The 19,322-nt window shown below is 34.9% G+C and overlaps 1 protein-coding gene across 12 annotated transcripts in view; it reads left to right on the plus strand.

The window, feature by feature from the left end:
- Window positions 1-19,322, plus strand: part of SK (small conductance calcium-activated potassium channel) — a 236,778-nt gene that overhangs the window by 164,572 nt on the left and 52,884 nt on the right. For 6 of the 12 annotated variants that reach the window (XM_070110224.1, XM_070110232.1, XM_070110233.1 and 3 more), the window contains one exon: window positions 10,461-10,562. The exons of 1 other annotated variant lie outside the window; for it this stretch is intronic. In XM_070110224.1, the coding sequence (XP_069966325.1) occupies window positions 10,461-10,562 (102 nt within the window). The remainder of the gene's footprint in view (window positions 1-10,460; window positions 10,563-19,322) is intronic. 5 more of the 12 variants (XM_070110226.1, XM_070110225.1, XM_070110228.1 and 2 more) reach the window with 1 other exon arrangement.

Here is a 19,322-nt window from a genome sequence, read left to right on the forward strand (position 1 = left end):
ACAGAGTATAATAGTTTTGTTCACCTAACGGTAGTTTGTATCACCTAAAACTAATCGAGTTAGATATAGGGTTATATATATATAAATGATCAGGATGAAGAGACGAGTTGAAATCCGGGTGACTGTCTGTCCGTCCGTGCAAGCTGTAACTTGAGTAAAATTGAGATATCTTTATGAAACTTGGTAGACATGTTTCTTGGTACCTTGAGACGGTTGGTATTGCAGATGGGCGTAATCGGACCACTGCCACTCCCACAAAACGCCATTAATCAAAAACAAATAAATTGCCATAACTAAGCTCCGCAATAAGATACAACACTGTTATTTGGTACACAGGATCTCATTAGGGTGGGGCATCTGTAGTTAAAAAAAATTTTAAAGTGGGCGTGGTCCCCCCCCTAATTGGTTGAATGTGCATCACTCCATGCTATCATATGCTATAACAACAAAATTCACTGAAAGCTAATTTTTTTAGCACCTCTATTGACGGTGTGAAAATGGGTGAAATCGGGTGACAAGCCCGCCCACTCCCCATATAACGGTACTGTTAAAAAATACTAAAAGCGAGATAAACCAAGCACTAAACACGCCAGAGACATTAAATTTTATCTCTGGGATGGTATGTCATAGTGCGAAAATGGGCGAAATCGGACTACAACCACGCCTATTTCCCATATAACACCATTTTCAATTTCATCTGATTCTCTTACTTTCCACTATGCATATCAAGCAACAATGATCATATCGGGGTAAAACTTTGCGTGAATAATACGTTTAAAGTATGCCACCTTGTGACCAAAAATTGTCTAAATCGAACCAAAACTGTTCAAGCCCCCAAAGTACTAAATATGTGGACCCCAGTGCCTATAGTTGACCTTCTACCGAAAATATCAGTCAATCCACAAAGAAATCTCAAACGAGTATACCATTTGACTTTGCGAGAGTATAAAATGTTCGGCTAACTTAGCCCTTCCTTACTTGTTTTTAATTAGATTTGTTATTATTAAAATTATATTAACAGATTAATTTATTATATATCTATTAGATTTTGTTATACATACTTTTTTTTAATATTCTTTGTTGTTTATTTTTCATGTAACTTCCCCAACTGTAACATTAAAGGCGAGAGGGATTGCGTTGGTCCTGTTCAAATTGAAATCAACTGAAATCGATCTATTTAAAGTTTATAAGTAGACACGCAATGGCTAATGAAATCGGTCGAGGTCTTGAAACCCTCGCCAAAATATTTCGGCACTACGAAAAATTGTTCAAATCTTTTAAGTGCCTGAACGATTCTCACGAATCCTCCAAACCTGCTCCTAATCTATCTATCTACAAGTACAATATATATAATCTATCTTCTCCTTGCCGTTGAAACTAACATTAATAAGTGTCTCACAATTCCAGAGGCTTCCCCTAATAACTAAAAATTTGGTGGTTATTCCCTCTAAAAGATCTAAATATATTTCTAGACTTGCCAAGGATACCTCGGTGGAGGACATTAAGTCTTACATTTCGCTGCGCTTAAAAATTGATGATATCAATATCCTTAAATTTAACTTCAGTTATGAAAGAAGTATATCATATTTAAAATAGACGTTTTCCTTAAAACCTTCAAAAAGATCACCCAAGGCTTTTGTACGCGAATTTAAGCCTAAACTTAGAGATCATACTGAGGAAAGCATTGTTAAATTACCGAAATCAACCACCGATAAAAAAAATCTAAACAAAAAATGTTATAATAATTACTTAATAAAGTAAAAAAGAATATTTTAACTAATCCAAAATCGTTTTATGATTTCGTCAACTCCAAACGAAGGATTTCCAAATTTCCGTCCGCGATGAAATACAAATATATCATTTTAAGTGACAATAGCATTATATACAATATGTTTGCAGAATTTTCAAGTCCGAATATTTTAATTAACGCTCCAATTATTCCTGAAGAAGAAATCATACTTAATTTAAATATCTTAAAACCATCTTTTAGTTACTGGTATGAGCCACTTGCAGGTCACTAAAAAATCTCCTCTAGGGAACCGTCGCGTTCCATATTTTTCGTCTTAACGACGATGTGGTTTTCTCGTAGATCTGTGCACCCCTCTCCTTATGTAATAAAACACCATAGTCTAGAACAAGTTTTAACTATGTTAATTTGAGAGTTAATATGGACCGCAAGCTTAATTTTAGTCTTCATATTAATACCATGGTCTTGAAAGCAATAGCTGTCCTCAGTTTTGTTAAACGTTGGTCTAAAGAATTTAGAGATCCGTATATTACTAAAACACTTTTTACAACTTTGGTTAGACCTATATTGGAATATGGCTCTGTTGTATGGAGCCCTAGCTACGAAATCAATTCTGACAAGTTAGAGTCTGTTCAAAAACAATTTTTACTTTTCGAATTAGTGCATTTCCGATGGGGTTCTAAGGTAAGTCTACCTCCATACACTAGTCGTTTAAAATTTATAAATCTACCTATATGTCATGATTATAATTCTCATTCCAGCACATTTGACTTATCTGACTCACTTTTCAAAATTAAAAAGACTTTATTGTTTTATCTTAATAAATAAAGACGTAACGATTTATTATATCGTAACTCTAAATTTTAGCTGTTGAAATTTTTTCCCTATAGCTAAAAAGCTCTCTTGCTTATTCTGACTTGGCTAATTCCGCAAGTATGTGGATTGCGCCACTCGCGTCGGTCGAGCGGGAGGAAGGTAATCGTTGGGTTATTATTATTATTACTACAATTAAAACACCAACTATATACCATATATGCCAAAGATGGCAAAATATTTTATTTGAACACTTGAAAATTCTTTAATTACATGTTCCCTTAGAAACTTTTTTAAAAATATCTGCTTAATTAATTCTTCTCTTAAACAAGGTACATATACATATAAATATATATTTCCTTATAATCCTTTCACATAAAAGTTAAGTTATCCATTGAAAACAATAGGGACACAAACTTTAGTAGTGCAGTTCTCACAGTAAATCCCTCAATTGTTGTGCATAAACTCAACCAAGATTTATTAAACGGGTATCTTATTTTAATAATATAAACACATTCTTTTTAATTATAGAAATATATAGAAATATACGTATATGTTTCAAAAAGGAATATAATAATAACTGAGAGAGAGAGTTAAGTGAACCTTAAAATTCCCCTTACGTGAAAAAACTGCAACCAATGAAAAGTGTTTAGCTTTATTGATTTGGGGGTAATATTCTAAGCATAATGAAGTTAATAGAATATAAATAGAATATTTTAAAAGAAAAACGTTGTTTCGCCTTTGCTAATATAGCTTGAAGTATTTAGAGATCCGCATAATACCAAAATTCTACGACTTTTGTGAGGTCTTTATTGTAGTATGGTTCACTGATATGCACTGCTGCAGTAGTAACAAATTCCATTCCGTTAAGTTTCTGTTCTTTTTAAACCAATTTTTAAACTTTTTATATTCTTGCAAATTGTTGCTACAGAGTGTAATAATTGTTCACCTTACGATTGCTTGTATCACCTAAAACTAATCGAGATAGATATCGAGTTATATATATATAAATAATGAGGACGACGACACGATTTGCGAGTGACTGTCTGCCTGTCCGTCCGTGGAAGCGATAATTCGAGTAAAAATTAAGATATTATATATTGATGAAACTTGGTACACATGCCCCTTGGCATACAAGGAGGGTTAGTATGGCGAAATCGGACCATTGCCACGCCAACAAAACGGCATTAATCGAAAACCTATAAAGTGCCATAACTAAGCTCCACAATAAGATACAAGGCGGTTGTTTAGTACAACGAATTGCATTAGTGAGAGCATCCATGAATGGAAATATTTTGAAAAAGTGGGCGTGGGTCCGCTTTCTAATAAGTTTTTATGTACATATCTCCTAAACTATTTAGGCTATTACAACCAAATTTGCTTGGGGCAAATCTTTTTGGTATCCCTACATACCCTGTGAAAATGGGTGAATTCGGATTATAATGCCGCCCACTCCGCATATAACAGTTTAGTTAAAAACTACTAAAAGGGCGATAAATCTATAAATGTATGTGCCAGAAACATGCAATAGGAGCAAGTGTCAAAATTAGGCGATGGGAGTGGCACCGCCCACATTTTGGTGAAAACCCATATTTCGGCACCTACTTTACCGATTTTAACCAAATTCGGTACATAACATTCCTCTGATATTTCTTTATTACAAACCAAAAATGGCCAAAATTGGGTAAAAACCAGGCCCACTGCACATATAACACAAAGTCAATTTCCATCTGATTCTTTCACTTTCCAGTAAACAAATTAAGCAACAAAGAATGCATCGGAATACAACTTTGCTCGAATTTGTAGTAATGCCACTTGATGAGCAAACATTGTCAAAAGCGGATTACAACTATTTAAGCCATATTCAAGCCTATTCAAAGATATGTTAGTGGACTGTACTTTTTTTTATAATAATTGGTATTTTATGTTTTTACTAAGACTTAAACTAATAAATATTACTTATGCTGCGACGCACCGATTAAATGATGTCCATTGGCACTCACTTGTTCATATTTGAACATACTCCAGGGCGACAAAAGTGACTGCTGGAAAGGTGACCGCAGATTGTATTCGTGTCGTGCTCGTCAACTAAGTAACGTGGTTGCCGGTGGCTGCATACCCGCCGTTCTGCCACTACACTTGACATCTCACATAACGGTTCACGATGACTATGCGTCTTTCTATGTTGTATTAACGATAGTTTACTCGTAACTATTTGTTAATATTCGTCGCAAAGGTATTCTGTCGGTTCTCCTTCTCGCTCATCGAACGGCGGTGTACCCTTGATTTTACGAATCTTTATTTGTGACTTACCATACTCCTCTTCACTCTTGGTGCACGTCTCATACATTTCTTCTTCTTGACCTTTGGGTTTCGTGTTGCTGCGGCCGTTGATTTGCATCTACCTCGTCTACCACCAGAACCACGTTGAGAACGTCTCTTTTTGGTTGATCACCAAACTTAGAATCATCTGATCACCAAACTTACATAATTTGTTATGCCAATGTTGCGTCTATGAGAACTCTCCGGGGGCATAAAATACCACTTGATATCTTCTCTTTCTATAGTTGGTGTAATCGCTCGTTTCAAAAATCTATTCCTTCCACAAAATGTGTGCCTTCGTTAATTATAAGGGCGCTTGTGTTAGCCTCCTCTTTCGTTTTGTCTGTTATTTTTGAATTTTCTCTTAGTTCTTCTGTTTTCTTCGTTTCTTCTATACTTCTGGTTCCCTCTTTGCTATTGCATCATCTTCGTCTTCAAAAATGTGTTCGATTACTTCTTTCTCGTCCTCATCTTTAAGCGCTTCAAAATGTGAAGCTGTTAGAGGAGGAAAACGCCATTGGATTTCCTCTCTTGATTCCAGTTCTTTTGCGTCTTTTGAGGAAGTAGTAAAATTTTCCTTTTGTGTTTCTACGTCAAGATACTCTGGTGTACCTTCATTCGTGCTCTCTTTTTCTTCTATTACTTCTATTGTTTCAACCGATTCGGTTGGTTCTATCTCAGTTTCAGAAGATATATAGAAAATTTTTAAATTGTTTTGATTCGAAATCATAGAGGTAATAAATTTCGGGCTGTTCTTCTATTATGTTTTCTTCAAACAGCAAATCACGTTGAAGAGAACGGTAAGTAATTTCGGACTCTTTTTGTAATCTTTTTTCACAATCGATAAGCTTCTGGAAATATTCTCGAGTTATCTCTTGGTACAACTTCAACTCAACTTCTTCTTTAATGAAGTCTGATTTATTGTGACAATTTTGAATGTCAAGAAAGACAGTTTCAATATGCTTGTTGTGATTATTGCTGTTCTGTTCTTCCATACTTAGATCATCCATTATTCTTCCGAGCTTTTAAATTTTCCTCATGAAAATGGAAGTTTTTTTTATCTAAGCCGCGGGTTGAGCTTAAACTTTTTTGTTTGTTTTATCTTTTTAATTAAAGAGAAATCCGCTTGGGTTTCAAGAACTTTTTATTTATTTATTCCCATGTTGGATTATTTTGTTTATATGCAACACTTCTTGTATGTGTATGTATTTTTGCGTGAAACTATTTTATATTCTCCGAAGAAATCATAGGAGATATATTGATTTGGTCGCTTGGTTGACCTTGCTGTACCTCGATTCACAGCGGTTGAGTATATACACCCGTCTTACAATTTACTTTAAGGATTTCTTCCTTTCCTTTTTAAATTTGCCTGTTGTTTTATGAATAGTAAGTCTTATTACCTTGGCTAAGCCCTTTATTAAGGCTCGAAGGACCAATTAATAAAATCAATAAAAATTCTAAATGCCTTACCGTTGGTGGGGAACTCGCAACTTGTTGCTACAGAGTATAATAGCTTTGCATATCTCTTATCCCACTGAAGCGATAATAACAAAATTATGATACACTGGCAACAAATGTTTGTAGCATCTCTATCGACGGTGTGAAAATTAGTGAAATCGGATGACAACCCCGCCCACTCCTCATATAACGGTACCGTTAAAAACTACTAAAAGCGCGATAAATCAAGCACTAAACAAGCCAGAGATATTAATGTTTATCTCTGGGATGGTATAAGATTATTTTTATAGGAACCACGTTTGAAATTAGATAGTGGGCGTGGCACCGCCCACTTTTAGGTAATATCTTGGGGTCTGCTCAACCGATTTCAACCAAATTCAGTATATAAAATTCTTCTCATATTTCTATGTTATAGTACGAAAATGGGCGAAATCGGATCACAACCACGCCTATTCCCCATATAACATCATTTTAATTTCCATCTGATTTTTTCACTTTCCAGTATGCAAATAAAGCAACAATGATTATATCGGCGTAAAACTTCGCGTGAATAATACTTATGTTTAAAGTATGACCAAAAATTATCTAAATTGAACCAAAACTTTTCAAGCCCCTAGGTACTGAATATGTGGACCCCAGTGCGTATAGTTGACTTTTTACCGAACAACTTTTTACCGGTCAACATAGAACAAGACGGTAAGATCCACAAAGAACTCTAAAACGAGTATACAATTTGACTTTGCGAGAGTATAAAATGTTCGTTTACAAACGGACTTAGCCCTTCCTTACTTGTTTTATGTTTGTTTTTGTCTATACGAGTATGTACGTTTTGTGCTACCTCAGCATATCAATGATAAGCATGTTCAAAGATATATGAACAACATACATATATATAGAAGTATATTCAAATATTTATTTAGTGTAATTTCAATAACTGAAGGGAGATTTTAGGTTAAATTAAGAGATTGATCCTAATAGGGATCTCACTTGGGCAGCTTAGAATACCGGTCCGTTGTGGTACCTAAAATTCCTATATAATAAAGGGTGATCCATTTCGAGGCTCCCTACTTTTTTAAAGAAAAAAATACAGAAAATTCAAATGTAATGGGGTATGTTTATTATCATTCGAAGAAACATTCTTGAGTATTTATTTTTTGAAGATGATAACGGTTACGTTCTCCCCAGCATCATTTTTGTAGAAATATGGACTCATGATTCCACCGACCGAAAAATCACACCAAACCGTTGTTTTCCTGGATGAAATGGCAACTCTTGAACCTTTTTAGGTTGCTTTTCGTCCCAAATGCGGCAATTTGCTTCGCTGTAGAAAGTTCGGCTCGAAAACGTCAGATCTTCTTGGAACTTTTCAAGAGTACATAGAGCGAAGCGATGTCGCTTGGGAAGCTCGAGTGGCTTCAGTTCTTGCACAAGCTGTATTTTGTACGCTTTCAATTTAAGCTCTCGACGTAAAATGCGCCAAGTCATTTCATACGTCAGTCTGAGTTTCTGCGAGCTGCGCCGGATCGACTCTCCACTGTTTTCGTGTACATTCTCAGCTATGTCCGCTATTTCTTCACTCCGTGCTGGACGTGGTCTATCCGGTCGAATATTATCCAATAATGAATGCTGGGTCTCAAAATGGGTGATGGGGTTGCAAATAGTACGCTCAGTAGATCACTCAGTAGTACGCCCGTTAGACCATAAGACACTTACAAATCGACAAAGCGCATTAGCCTATAACAAATTTATAAAGACGGCTAATGTCAATTCCGGCTATATCTTCTGGTTCGACGACTGTTGAGATATTTCAACGTAATTTTTGCAAAGACTGGACAATGGAAGAAAAAGTGCTTGGATGTTTCCACCTCCTTACAACTTTGACAACTAGCAACAAGATTAGTAGATCTATTGCATTTTACTCTAGGCCAAATGAATCGTCGACCAACGCTTGCTAAACGCACGCGAGGTCCATTCATTGAATGTTAGAACGCAAGACGCTAATGGAGATTCAACTTGGTCCCATTCCGATTTAGGCGGGACACTCTTGCTTCTGGCTAGCTCATCGGCTTCGCAGTTGCCAGCGATTCCACTATCACTAAGCACCCAAACGAGTCTGATGATGCTATTTCTAGTGAAGATAGATAATCCTTGATTAGCTTTGAGTGCACAGTTAGCGAGCTCTGCGCTAGTAATGCCACTCTGCTTTCGGAGTGTATGCTAACCTCCCTGAAAGAGGATGCACTTCGTGCCCCACCTTAAAAGCTGCAACTTTTGGCTGAAAAACATTACAGTGGAGCAGGAGCTTAAAGTTAAAATTTACAGAGAGTTCCGTACAGAAAACTCCCCTTCAATCTACCCTCCTAGCTTTGACCCATCTGGGAAAAAACTCACTGCGGCTCTTTTGCAGCGACTCCTCCCCATCGGCATGTCCCTCGTCGTTATGTGGGCAGAAAAAAAGCCACCACGAGTGGCCTCTGCAACGCAAAGATCCAAGTTTTCTGGAATGCATTTGAAGGAGAAGAAAAATTCGGAGTGTCCTTGCTCGGATCCCTCATATACTCAGCTTCTCTGAACCTTAGAGTGCAGAGAAGACGTATTCATCCCGTATCCACATGAACTTAGAAGAGGTTGCTCTACTAGTGCTGGCGATTCCGTCTTCTACTTCAATCCTACCTTTATTTTCTGTCGGCACATTCATACCGGTTTACACTAGCTTACCACCCCTAGTGGCGGTAAGCCATGTTCCCCCGGTTTCCCCGGTTTTTCACTCTTTTCCGAGGACGGTTTCGTCTATTGAGGTCGGTTTCGAAACTCCTTCTCTCTCGTCCTCTTTTAATTTTTTGCTGTCAACTGACCGTACGTACTCCTAGGCCGCCCAGGGTTTTAACGGGACGAAGGAAGAATTGTTATTAACCCATCAGCAATTTCTGCAACTAATATTCCTAAGCAAGCTCCGTGTTAAGCAATCGGTTAAAAATCCATAGGAGCTTAACCTGCGGCCTACAGCAGGTCATTTAGCGTTACCCAGGATGCACCGAGCGGAGGCGAACCTGCTCTTCATTCTGCCCTAAACTTTATCGCATTTTTTGTTGAGGATTACCCTTTCGATTCTCCTCTCTCGATTTATCAAATATATGTATAGTGTTTTATTCTGATTCACTTACTTTTTAAGTATAGTAAAAAAAGCACAAAGTCGAGCCAAGAGAAAAATCATCGGATTTGCTACCGATTCTTCGATATTTCCATTATATTATATTATAATATTTTCAATATTTCAAGTGTAGATACATATAATTGTATATTAAGGGGATATGTTTACTCGATTACAATGAAAATGATAGAAAACAAAATGTAGGAAAAAAGGTTAATGGGTTCATTACGTCTATTGTAAGGTGATATGACTATGTTTGCATTCCATTCCCAATTTTTGAGGTAAGGCATAAACCTAATATAAAGATTTTCAAACATCCGGTTGATATACATATACCAGTCAATATGTAAGGTATCTTAATGAAACTCAGAGAGTATCTGTTTCTAGTAATAGTAAGTTCCGATTTTAAAAATTTGTTAAAATCGGATCAATACTACCTCTTACCCCCATATAATCGATACAAGAATTTTTAACTTTCGGTTGGCTCTATACTATATACATAGGTATATCGGTTAATATGTAAGATATCTTAAGAAAATTAAGCTAGCTTATATCATTGGATATAATGTATTGTAATTAAATATCGAAAATATGTAAAACTCGGTCCCCGAATTACAAGATGGTACGGAAAGGCTGCAGAAGTTTCAGTGTAAAAATTGAACAATGGAAGTGGCCTCGTCCACTTTTAGGGGAAATTTAATATCTCGGTGCGTCAATACAACTCAAAGACCCCTTATGCCTCATATAAAAATTTTATTTACACTGAAAATTTGAAATTGGTGGCAACGCTTTAGTTTTTTTTCGCAAAACAAGTCGATAAGTTAAGCTTTATTAAATTTTCTGTTTATATAAATCAGTTTGAATTTAGATATGGTTATATATATAGGTATATTACAATCGAAACTATTAGTTATAAGTAATTTCTTACATGTGTGAATAGCAAATAAATACTATTTTTATTTTTTACAGGCTTCATTTTACTCAACAGCGTTAAAAACGTTAATATCTGTTTCGACTGTGATTCTTTTAGGTCTTATTATAGCTTACCATGCTTTGGAAGTGCAGGTGAGAGTGAGTGCAAATTTAAATTCCTTTTCAGATGTTACAATCAGCGTTCTCAGCATCATTGTCCTCGTAGTTATGTAATTCATGCATGCAAAACTGATGTTTTAGCACATATGGCATACATATTATTGTTTGTCACCGCTTGCACTAATTTATTTTTTAATTATTCAATAAAAAAAATATACGTATAGTATATATATATCGTATATAGGATGATATAATATGATGAAGCTTCAACGTTTGTTCGTGATGGATACACCATTTTATATTCTTAACCAAAAATTAAATAAAAAAGAACTGGGGAAGATAAGTTGTACAATATATATTTCCGAAAGCGGAACGGTAGCATTAAGCAAATAATTCACTCTACTATGTTCGCTGCCGTTCCATAATGAGTATTTATAATTTATTATTCGTTCTACTAAGTCTCCTAAAAGATTTGTGTCGCTAAATGTCCCATAGATATAAAAACCAATTTGTGTGCTCTAAAACTACGGAAAATCTGAAATATGATTTCATTTAAAAATATAGTGCTTTCTTTATCTTTTTATTACGTTTGATATTACATGCATAGATAATACGAAGCTTTGATGTAAGGGAGCGCTGGTAAAATGGGCTTTTCTTAAAGCATTTCACAGTATGCCGCTACGAAAGAATAAGTTTTTACGTTATTATTGTATTTCGTGGGCATTTTTCTGTTTCCATTCCACTGCTAAGTTATACATAATCAACATTAGTTTTAAAAGCTTATCAACAGCCAAAAGACAACAGGTTTACATCATATTATCCATGACTTCATGATTAAAACAAAACTATAAATACAAAAACAATATGTCCAACTCTTTCTGCTCAATTTACTTCTGAACTAGATATGTTCGAATTCATTAATTGTTTATTCAAAGATGTTTACTTGATATAAATTACATTTTCCAGCTTTTGTCGGTAGTTATTGTCAAAGAAATTATTTAACCAAACCAAACTGACTTTAACTATTCATATTAATCGAAATAAACCCATTTAAATAATTAAAGTGGATAGCTATAGTCTTATGATCTGCCAATATTACTTCTGCAGCGGCGATAGCTTTCTCGAAAATTTGAATTACTACACCTCCATAACTATATCCTATGTATATAGAATAACCAATTTCCCTTTCGACGATGAGCTCATGGACGAACGTAGTCCCAAGCCAACACAAATTTTTGATAATGTCCTAAATGCATTATTTTATTAAATTTAATTTCTCTCTCTTTCTCAATTATAACTGCACACCGACTTTCTGTAATGTGGAATTTGTCAGTTAGTGAATAGTGACGTTAAGAGTATTATTCGCAACTGGTCATCATATTATGATTTTAGTTCATTAAAGTTCTTGTCTTGTTTATCCATTTGGAAATTTCTGAAAAGTATTTATCATCGAACGGAAATATCTTATATCTTGCTCAGTGAATACTAGAGATACCCAAAATAATATAATATTATCAATTTTCGTATTTGCACGAATTAAACTAAGTTTCCAAATAAATTTATTTATTTATGGAACGTTCAAAGATATTTATTTTATACAGGAAATCATAACCAAACAACATTAATTTTATATTAATAATAATTTATATGCATATATATATGTGTTTTCAACGTTGGTTAAAATATTGGCTGTTGAGTTTGCACCATTTAAACCTGCTTACTATATATAGTTATATAATATTATATGTATGCTATACTTACATATGTATATGTAATGCAGTTACTTGTTTCTTCAATAACTTTTAAATATTACGCTTGTCCTTGGAAAATTAACTGTAATATTTCAGTGATATATTAGATTCTAATTTTTACTAGAAGTACCATATTTATCATGCAATAGTATTGTAGTCCATCGAACATAGTTATAGACCCAATATTTTGGCTAAATTTAGGACAATATTTTGTAGTATTTCTTTTAACTTATCTGACGGATTTTTTACTCTGTCGAAAGTACTCAGTAAGCATTCTTCGTAGTTCTGTATTCTTAAACACATTCAATAAGAAAACTTGTGTTTGGAAATGTTTCGCAATTTATATTGCCTTTAATCAAAACTCTTTCAAAAATTTTATTTGTGTATATGAACCAATATTTGTAGTCCGAGTATATTAAGTTTACCACGAAGTTTGTAACACCCAGAAGGAAACGTTGGAAACCCTATAAAATATATACATAAATGATCAGCATGATGAGTTGAGTTTATTTAGCTATGTTCGTCTGTCTGTCTGTCTGTCTGTATATATACAAACTAGTCTCTCAGTTTTTAAGCTATTGATCTGAAATTTTGCACCAGTCTTTTTCTCACTAAGATGCTGCTCAAAAAGATAGATGCCTTACAAACTGAACAGTCGGAATCAAATACTTGTATGGGAAACTTTTTTTATTTGACGAGGTATCCAATCTCCGAAGAAAATGTACAGATCGAATGACTATAGCATATATCTGCCATGCAAACTGAACGATCGGAATCAATGGCTTGTATGGAAAACTCTTTCATTTGACGAGCTATGTTCACGAAATTTGGCATGAGTTATCTTCTAAGGCAGACTTTTTCAACCTGTTTTTGTCACCGGCACACTTTTAGTTTCAGTAAACTTTCACGGCACACCAATAAAAAATTCGGTAGGCGTAGGTATAAGGCCACTAGCCTTGATTCATGTTATGCTACCGAATTAGGTTAAGCCTGTCAAGTTAATGTACTGAGATAAATAGATAAAATGTTTTCGAGAAAATAAAGTTTTAATTATATTATTATTAATTACATTAATAAGTTTTAAATAACATGATATAATCAATTAATGCGATATTTGAGCCTGGCGTGTGGAGCAAAGGCTTTTTATTCTTGGGCGAATTGTCGCCAAACATACTCGAAGCTCTTCTTCAACAGATAGCAGACGTTCGCGATTTTTACTTTTTATATTTGTCAATGCTGAAAACCCTTGTTCGCATAGGTAAGATGTCGGAAACGGCAAAAGGGCAATGAGAGCTTTTTTACTTACGTCTGGATATTCTGCTGAAACGTGTAACCAGAACTTATTTACATTCAACTCCTGTAATTTTAATAGCAAAGTGCGGTCATTTTTTAACTCACAAAACTGTTCTTTTTCTTCCAATTCAAAACCAACCAAGCTACTGAGTGAAACATTGAACAGGTCTCTCACCCAATCAAAATTTTCAACCTCTATGTGGGGAAAGTATTTGTTTATATTTTTTTCTAACAATTATAATGAATCCATTATCAATGATCTCATTCTAGAATCCACATTTCTTGACGCTGTATGCGGGAACATGGACAGAGCGCCCTGACAAATATGATTTTTCCATAGCGTTAATTTTTCTGCGAAACCTTTTATTTTATCAGATGACGTCAGAATATTCTTATTTCGTCCCTGCATACCTGCATTTAATTTGTTAAGATGTTCGAATAAATCTGCCAAGTACGCCAATTTTGTGCACCATGTATCGTCGCTGAATAAATTAACAAACTCTGATGACTCCAATGTGAAGGGAATTAATAACTCTTCCTTAAGTTCATACACGCGGGACAAAATACGTCCTCTTGAGAGCCATCTTACCTCGGTGTGAAGAAGCAACGTGTAGTGGGCTGCATCCATGTCTTGGCAAATTTATTTAAATAATCTAGATTTCAACGGCCGACTCTTAATGAAATTTATAACCCTTACTACATCTTCCAAAATAGTTTTGAAATCATTCGGTAGAGTTTTTGATACCAATGCTTCCCTATGAATAAAGCAGTGGGTCAGTACAATATTTGGATTTCTTTCTTGCACCAAAGTAACAAACCCTTTTACAGAACCAGTCATTGAAGGTGCTCCGTCGGTACATATTCGAATACAATCGGTCCATGATAAATCAGAGGATTTCAAATATCATCCAAAATATTAAATATGTCTTCGCCTCTTGTTGTTTCGGGCAGTTCTTTGCAACAAAAAAAGTTTTCAATAAAGTCATCTTCAACGACCGTACGTATAAATGCCAGCAGCTGGGCCTTTCCACTTATGTCAGTTGATTCATCAACTTGTAAGGCGAATGTACGAACAATTCGTAGTTTTTCTATTGTGCTTCAATATCTTTTGACATGTGTTCTATGCGCCTGCTGATGGTGTTATCTGACAGAGGAATATTCAACACCTCCTTTTCAGCTTCAACCCCAAATAAAGTCTTCACAATCTGACGACAAGCTGACAAAACTAAATTTTCTGCTATAGTATGTGGTTTAATTTTTTTTGCTATAAGCTCCGCCACGTGATAGCTTGCCTCTTGACACTTGTCAGATATAGTCATTGTCTTGGTAAGACTTGTACATTGCTGGGCTTGAGATTTCAGCAAACGTTGAAAGTACTGTAAGTCCTTGTCCAAGAGATGAGAATGTTTTGTAGAGAGGTGTCTCTTTAATTTGCTAGGGACCATTGCTTCATTGGATAATTTTTGGACGCAAACAAGACAAGAAGGGTTTGGTTCGTCTTTGTCTCCTGTCCAAGTAAACCCCAACTTTAAATAGTCTTCATCGTATTGCCGTTTAGTATTCATAACTTTTTGTTTTTTAACGACGGGTTGACTCGATGACGGTTGATCATCAGTTGACGTATGGGTTACGAATTTATCCATGTTGAAGGTCTCGTTAGAACCCAAATATACACACACTAAACACAGCGAGTTTGATATAATGCAGCGAGACCAACAAAGAACAAGTGACACGAGTACAAGACTGCGCGAAAGCACGACAAGTGGATGAATGAATGAAACAAAACAAGGACAAGCAGCGGCCGGCCGGCGGACAAGCACGTGTACCAACATCTTTTTGAGACAAAGTGGACTCACCGAATGCCACAGTCAACATTTCAAGTGCCTTAGAGCACTTTAATCCATTTTTAATGCAAATTGTAATACATATTCTTTCATCCATTTCTTTCAAAAGTCAAAAATCGAAGAGCACACAAAAACGTGACTAACGTTTTCTGTTGTCAAAAACAAATTGGCTCCTAATGCAAGCACATAATAACATATGTATCCGATTATAACAAAAACAAAATATCGATAATCGAAAAGCCCGTGAAAAATCAAAATTCGCCTTTTCCTTTGAACACACCTCGTACATCTCGTTTGAAGATGATTTTAATATAATTTTAGCTGACGCGAAGTAAAATATTGCAATAAAATGAGTTTATGACCTATAATATAACTTAATAAAATACCAAATTTGATTGTAATCAAGTTTTGGCAACAATTTTGATCCTTACAAGTTGCGAAAGTATAAAACATTCGGTTGCACCCTAACATAACTTAGCCCTTTCTTACTTGTTAGTAAAGAATTGTATACTAACAGACATCAAAGTAAATGAGTTTAGCGATGTTGAATGCTACTTTAATTGCTTGAAGGATTTATTCAAAGTAATTAGTTGGTGAAAATACTGACAAACCAAATTAACAAACTAACAACTTTCTTGTTAATGTGAATAGTTTGAACATGAGTTATACTATTTTTGCAAAAATTTATGTATTTCATATTTTTTAGACTCAGTTATCATTAAAACAGTTTTTTAAGTATTGAAATATAACAATTTTAATTAATTCTTATCTTTTTTATAAAAAGTACATCGCATACATGCGAAATCAAAAACAAAAATAAGAAAAAACGTTAACTTCGGTTGCACGGAAGCTATAATACCCTTCACAAATACAAAGGCTCATTACAAGAACTTGATTCCGATTTAATGTTGTGAATATACCTCGTCAAATAAAAAAAGTTTTCCATGCAAGCACATTTCATTCCAATCGTTCAGTTAATGACGGCAGCTATATGCTATAGACATCCGATCTATACAATTTCTTCGCAGATTGCATTATTGCTTTAGGCAATAATCCATGCCAAATTTCTTGAAGATACCACGTCAAATGAAAGAGTTCTCCATGCAAGCACTCGACTCCGATTGTTCAGTTTGTATGGCAGCTGTATGCTATAGTAATCTGATCTGAACAATTTCTTCGAAGATTGTATTATTGCCTTAGGACATAACACTTGCCGAATTTCGCGAAGGTACCTCGTCAAATGAAAGAGTTTTCCATACAAACACTTGATTCCGATTGTTCAGTTTGTATGGCAGCTATATGCTATAGTGATCCGATGTCGTCCGTTCCGAAAAATGAGCAGCTTCTTAGTGAGAAAAAGACAGGTGCAAATTTCAATTTCAGGTTATTAGCTAAAAACTGAGGGACTAGTTCGCGTATATACAGACGTATATACAGACAGATGGACTGATCATTTATATGTATATTCGACGATTCCTTCTGGGTGTTACAAACTTCGTGGCAAACTTAATATACCCTGTTCAGGGTATAAATTGAAGACTAAATGACTTCGATGAGTTCCATGAACAATTTCAACAACAATGCTCTTCTTTAAATTCAAGAACAGCCCTTTTTCTATGTACCAAAGTTGACCATTATCAGCAAGGAGAACTTTCTGCAGTAAGATGTATTTCTTATACAGCCATAATAAAATTAACTTTACGACAAATATTAGAGATTTGTTATTGGGTTGATTAAATGTATGTGTATTTTATGTCTAATGTTGTTACGCTTGGGCACATAGTGTTTTGCGATAAAACATTTCACATAGAGGTGCAAAAAATACTAGAAGATCAAATCAAAAAATATCGTAAATAATCATAACATTTTGTGTGATTATTTACTTTTACGTGATTTCAAACTAATTGACATACGTATAGCGCGTACTATAAGAAGGTGGCTGCTCTTACAATTGAACGGAATAAATACAGAACAAATACATTTACGTTGTTTTATATAATTGAAATACACTAATATTTAGAACAAATTTGTTATTAGCAAATGCACAAACTTTTGCTGTGCCCATGAGAGAGCCACGATGGTTGTAACACCAAGAACTAAACGTCGGAGACCCTACAAATATACTTACATATGTATACATATATGATCAGCATGATGAGCTGGTTCGATTTAGACATGTACGTCTTTTTGATTATACTTGAACGTCCCTCAGTTTAAGATATCGATCTGAAATTTTTCACAAGTCTTTTTCTCCTCATGAAGCAGCTCATATGTCGGAACCGCCGATATTAGGCCATTATAGGACATAAATACCATAAAAACTGATCGGTTAAAATGAATAACTTGTATGGAAATCTTTTGTATTTGACAAAATACCTTCACAAAATTTGGCATAAATTATTACTCACGACAACGCTACAGTCTCCGAAAAAATTGTTTAAATCGGATTGAATAAATAAAACGAAATATGTTTAATCTTCATCAATATTTATTTTCTCGCCTTCAAAATATGCTCCTTCTGAAGCGATACACATATGCCACCTATTTTTCTAATCATCGAAACATGCCATGTAGGCGCTGTCCAGGATCGCATTCAGTTCCCTCTGCGAATTTTCTTTTACGGTCTCAATCGAATCGAAACGGGTTCCGCGGAGTGGTAACTTGAGTTTTGGAAACAAAAAAAAAATCGTTTGGGGCCAAATCCAATGAATACGGTGGTTGATCGATGGTATTGAAAGAGTTTTTGGTCCAAAAATTGTTCACAACTACAGCTCGGTGCGATCTTTTTCCGAAAAATTCAGCTTTTGGAACAAGTCGAGCCATGACGCGTATCATTCTTAAATAGGCGGTCAAAATCAAACGAGCTGCTGGGTGGTAGACGTCGAAGGACGACCGCAACAAGACATGTCGACTTCGACGGTTTCTCGACCATCCTTAAAGGCTTTGTAACAGTCGTTGACTTGGGCTTTCGATAGAATGGATTTACCATAAGCCTTTTCTAACATTCACAACAATCCCGCACACGAAATTTGGTTCAAAACACAACATTTGATGCAAATTCTTTGTTCAATATTTTTTTCCATCGTAAAAATCGCAAAACACTACTGAGGTCGACCGATTTCAACAGCTGCTGCAAACAAACTGGTTAACAGATCATTTTTGGCATAGTAATTAAGGACGGTGCTACCAACTTATCACAAAAAAAGTACTGAAAAATATTCAGCGAGGTCAGTTTAAATGACAATTTCCGGAAACTTTCTGGTCACAATGTATGTTAGCTGCCATTCAAACTAAAATGAACCGAATTTTCAGGGGTAAAAATTGTCCATCTTGATTTCCAGCAACACTGCGAATACTATATGAAAGTTGTAGGTAATGAAAAGATCAAAAGACGTAAAAATTTATGTGAATAAATTAGAGTAACCAAGTTCTTGGTTTATTATTTTTGTCTTTTACGATTTTTTTTTAAAAGAAATTTGGGGTAAACTATGCTTTTTATGCCCATCTTATTTAACACACTGTGTTTTTTTGAATTCAAAATATTTAATTTTTCCTCTTCACAAAAGCCAAAAGTAGTATTCTTTATGTTCGCTGAAATCTTTACTTTCTAATGTTATATTATGAAACAAATATACATTACTATGGTAAGCTTCCCCAAAAAATGCAAAAAAAAAAACCACTAAAACATTCATTCTTTTATTCCACACATACTACCCTCTACTTCCATATATTGCTTTATTGCAGATTACTCAAACAGATTTATCCATACTAGAACTGCGAAACTATAGATAGTCCTACCACTTGTTAGTTTCGATAGTTTAAAAAATACTATCGACAGCTTTTCCCCTTGAAATCTTTTTACTTTTCGCTGGTTTTAATTAAGAGACCATTTTGTTGTACACTTCATTTTT

This window comes from Bactrocera oleae, chromosome 5, assembly GCF_042242935.1.
Source record: "Bactrocera oleae isolate idBacOlea1 chromosome 5, idBacOlea1, whole genome shotgun sequence".
NCBI classification, from domain to species: Eukaryota; Metazoa; Arthropoda; class Insecta; order Diptera; family Tephritidae; genus Bactrocera; species Bactrocera oleae.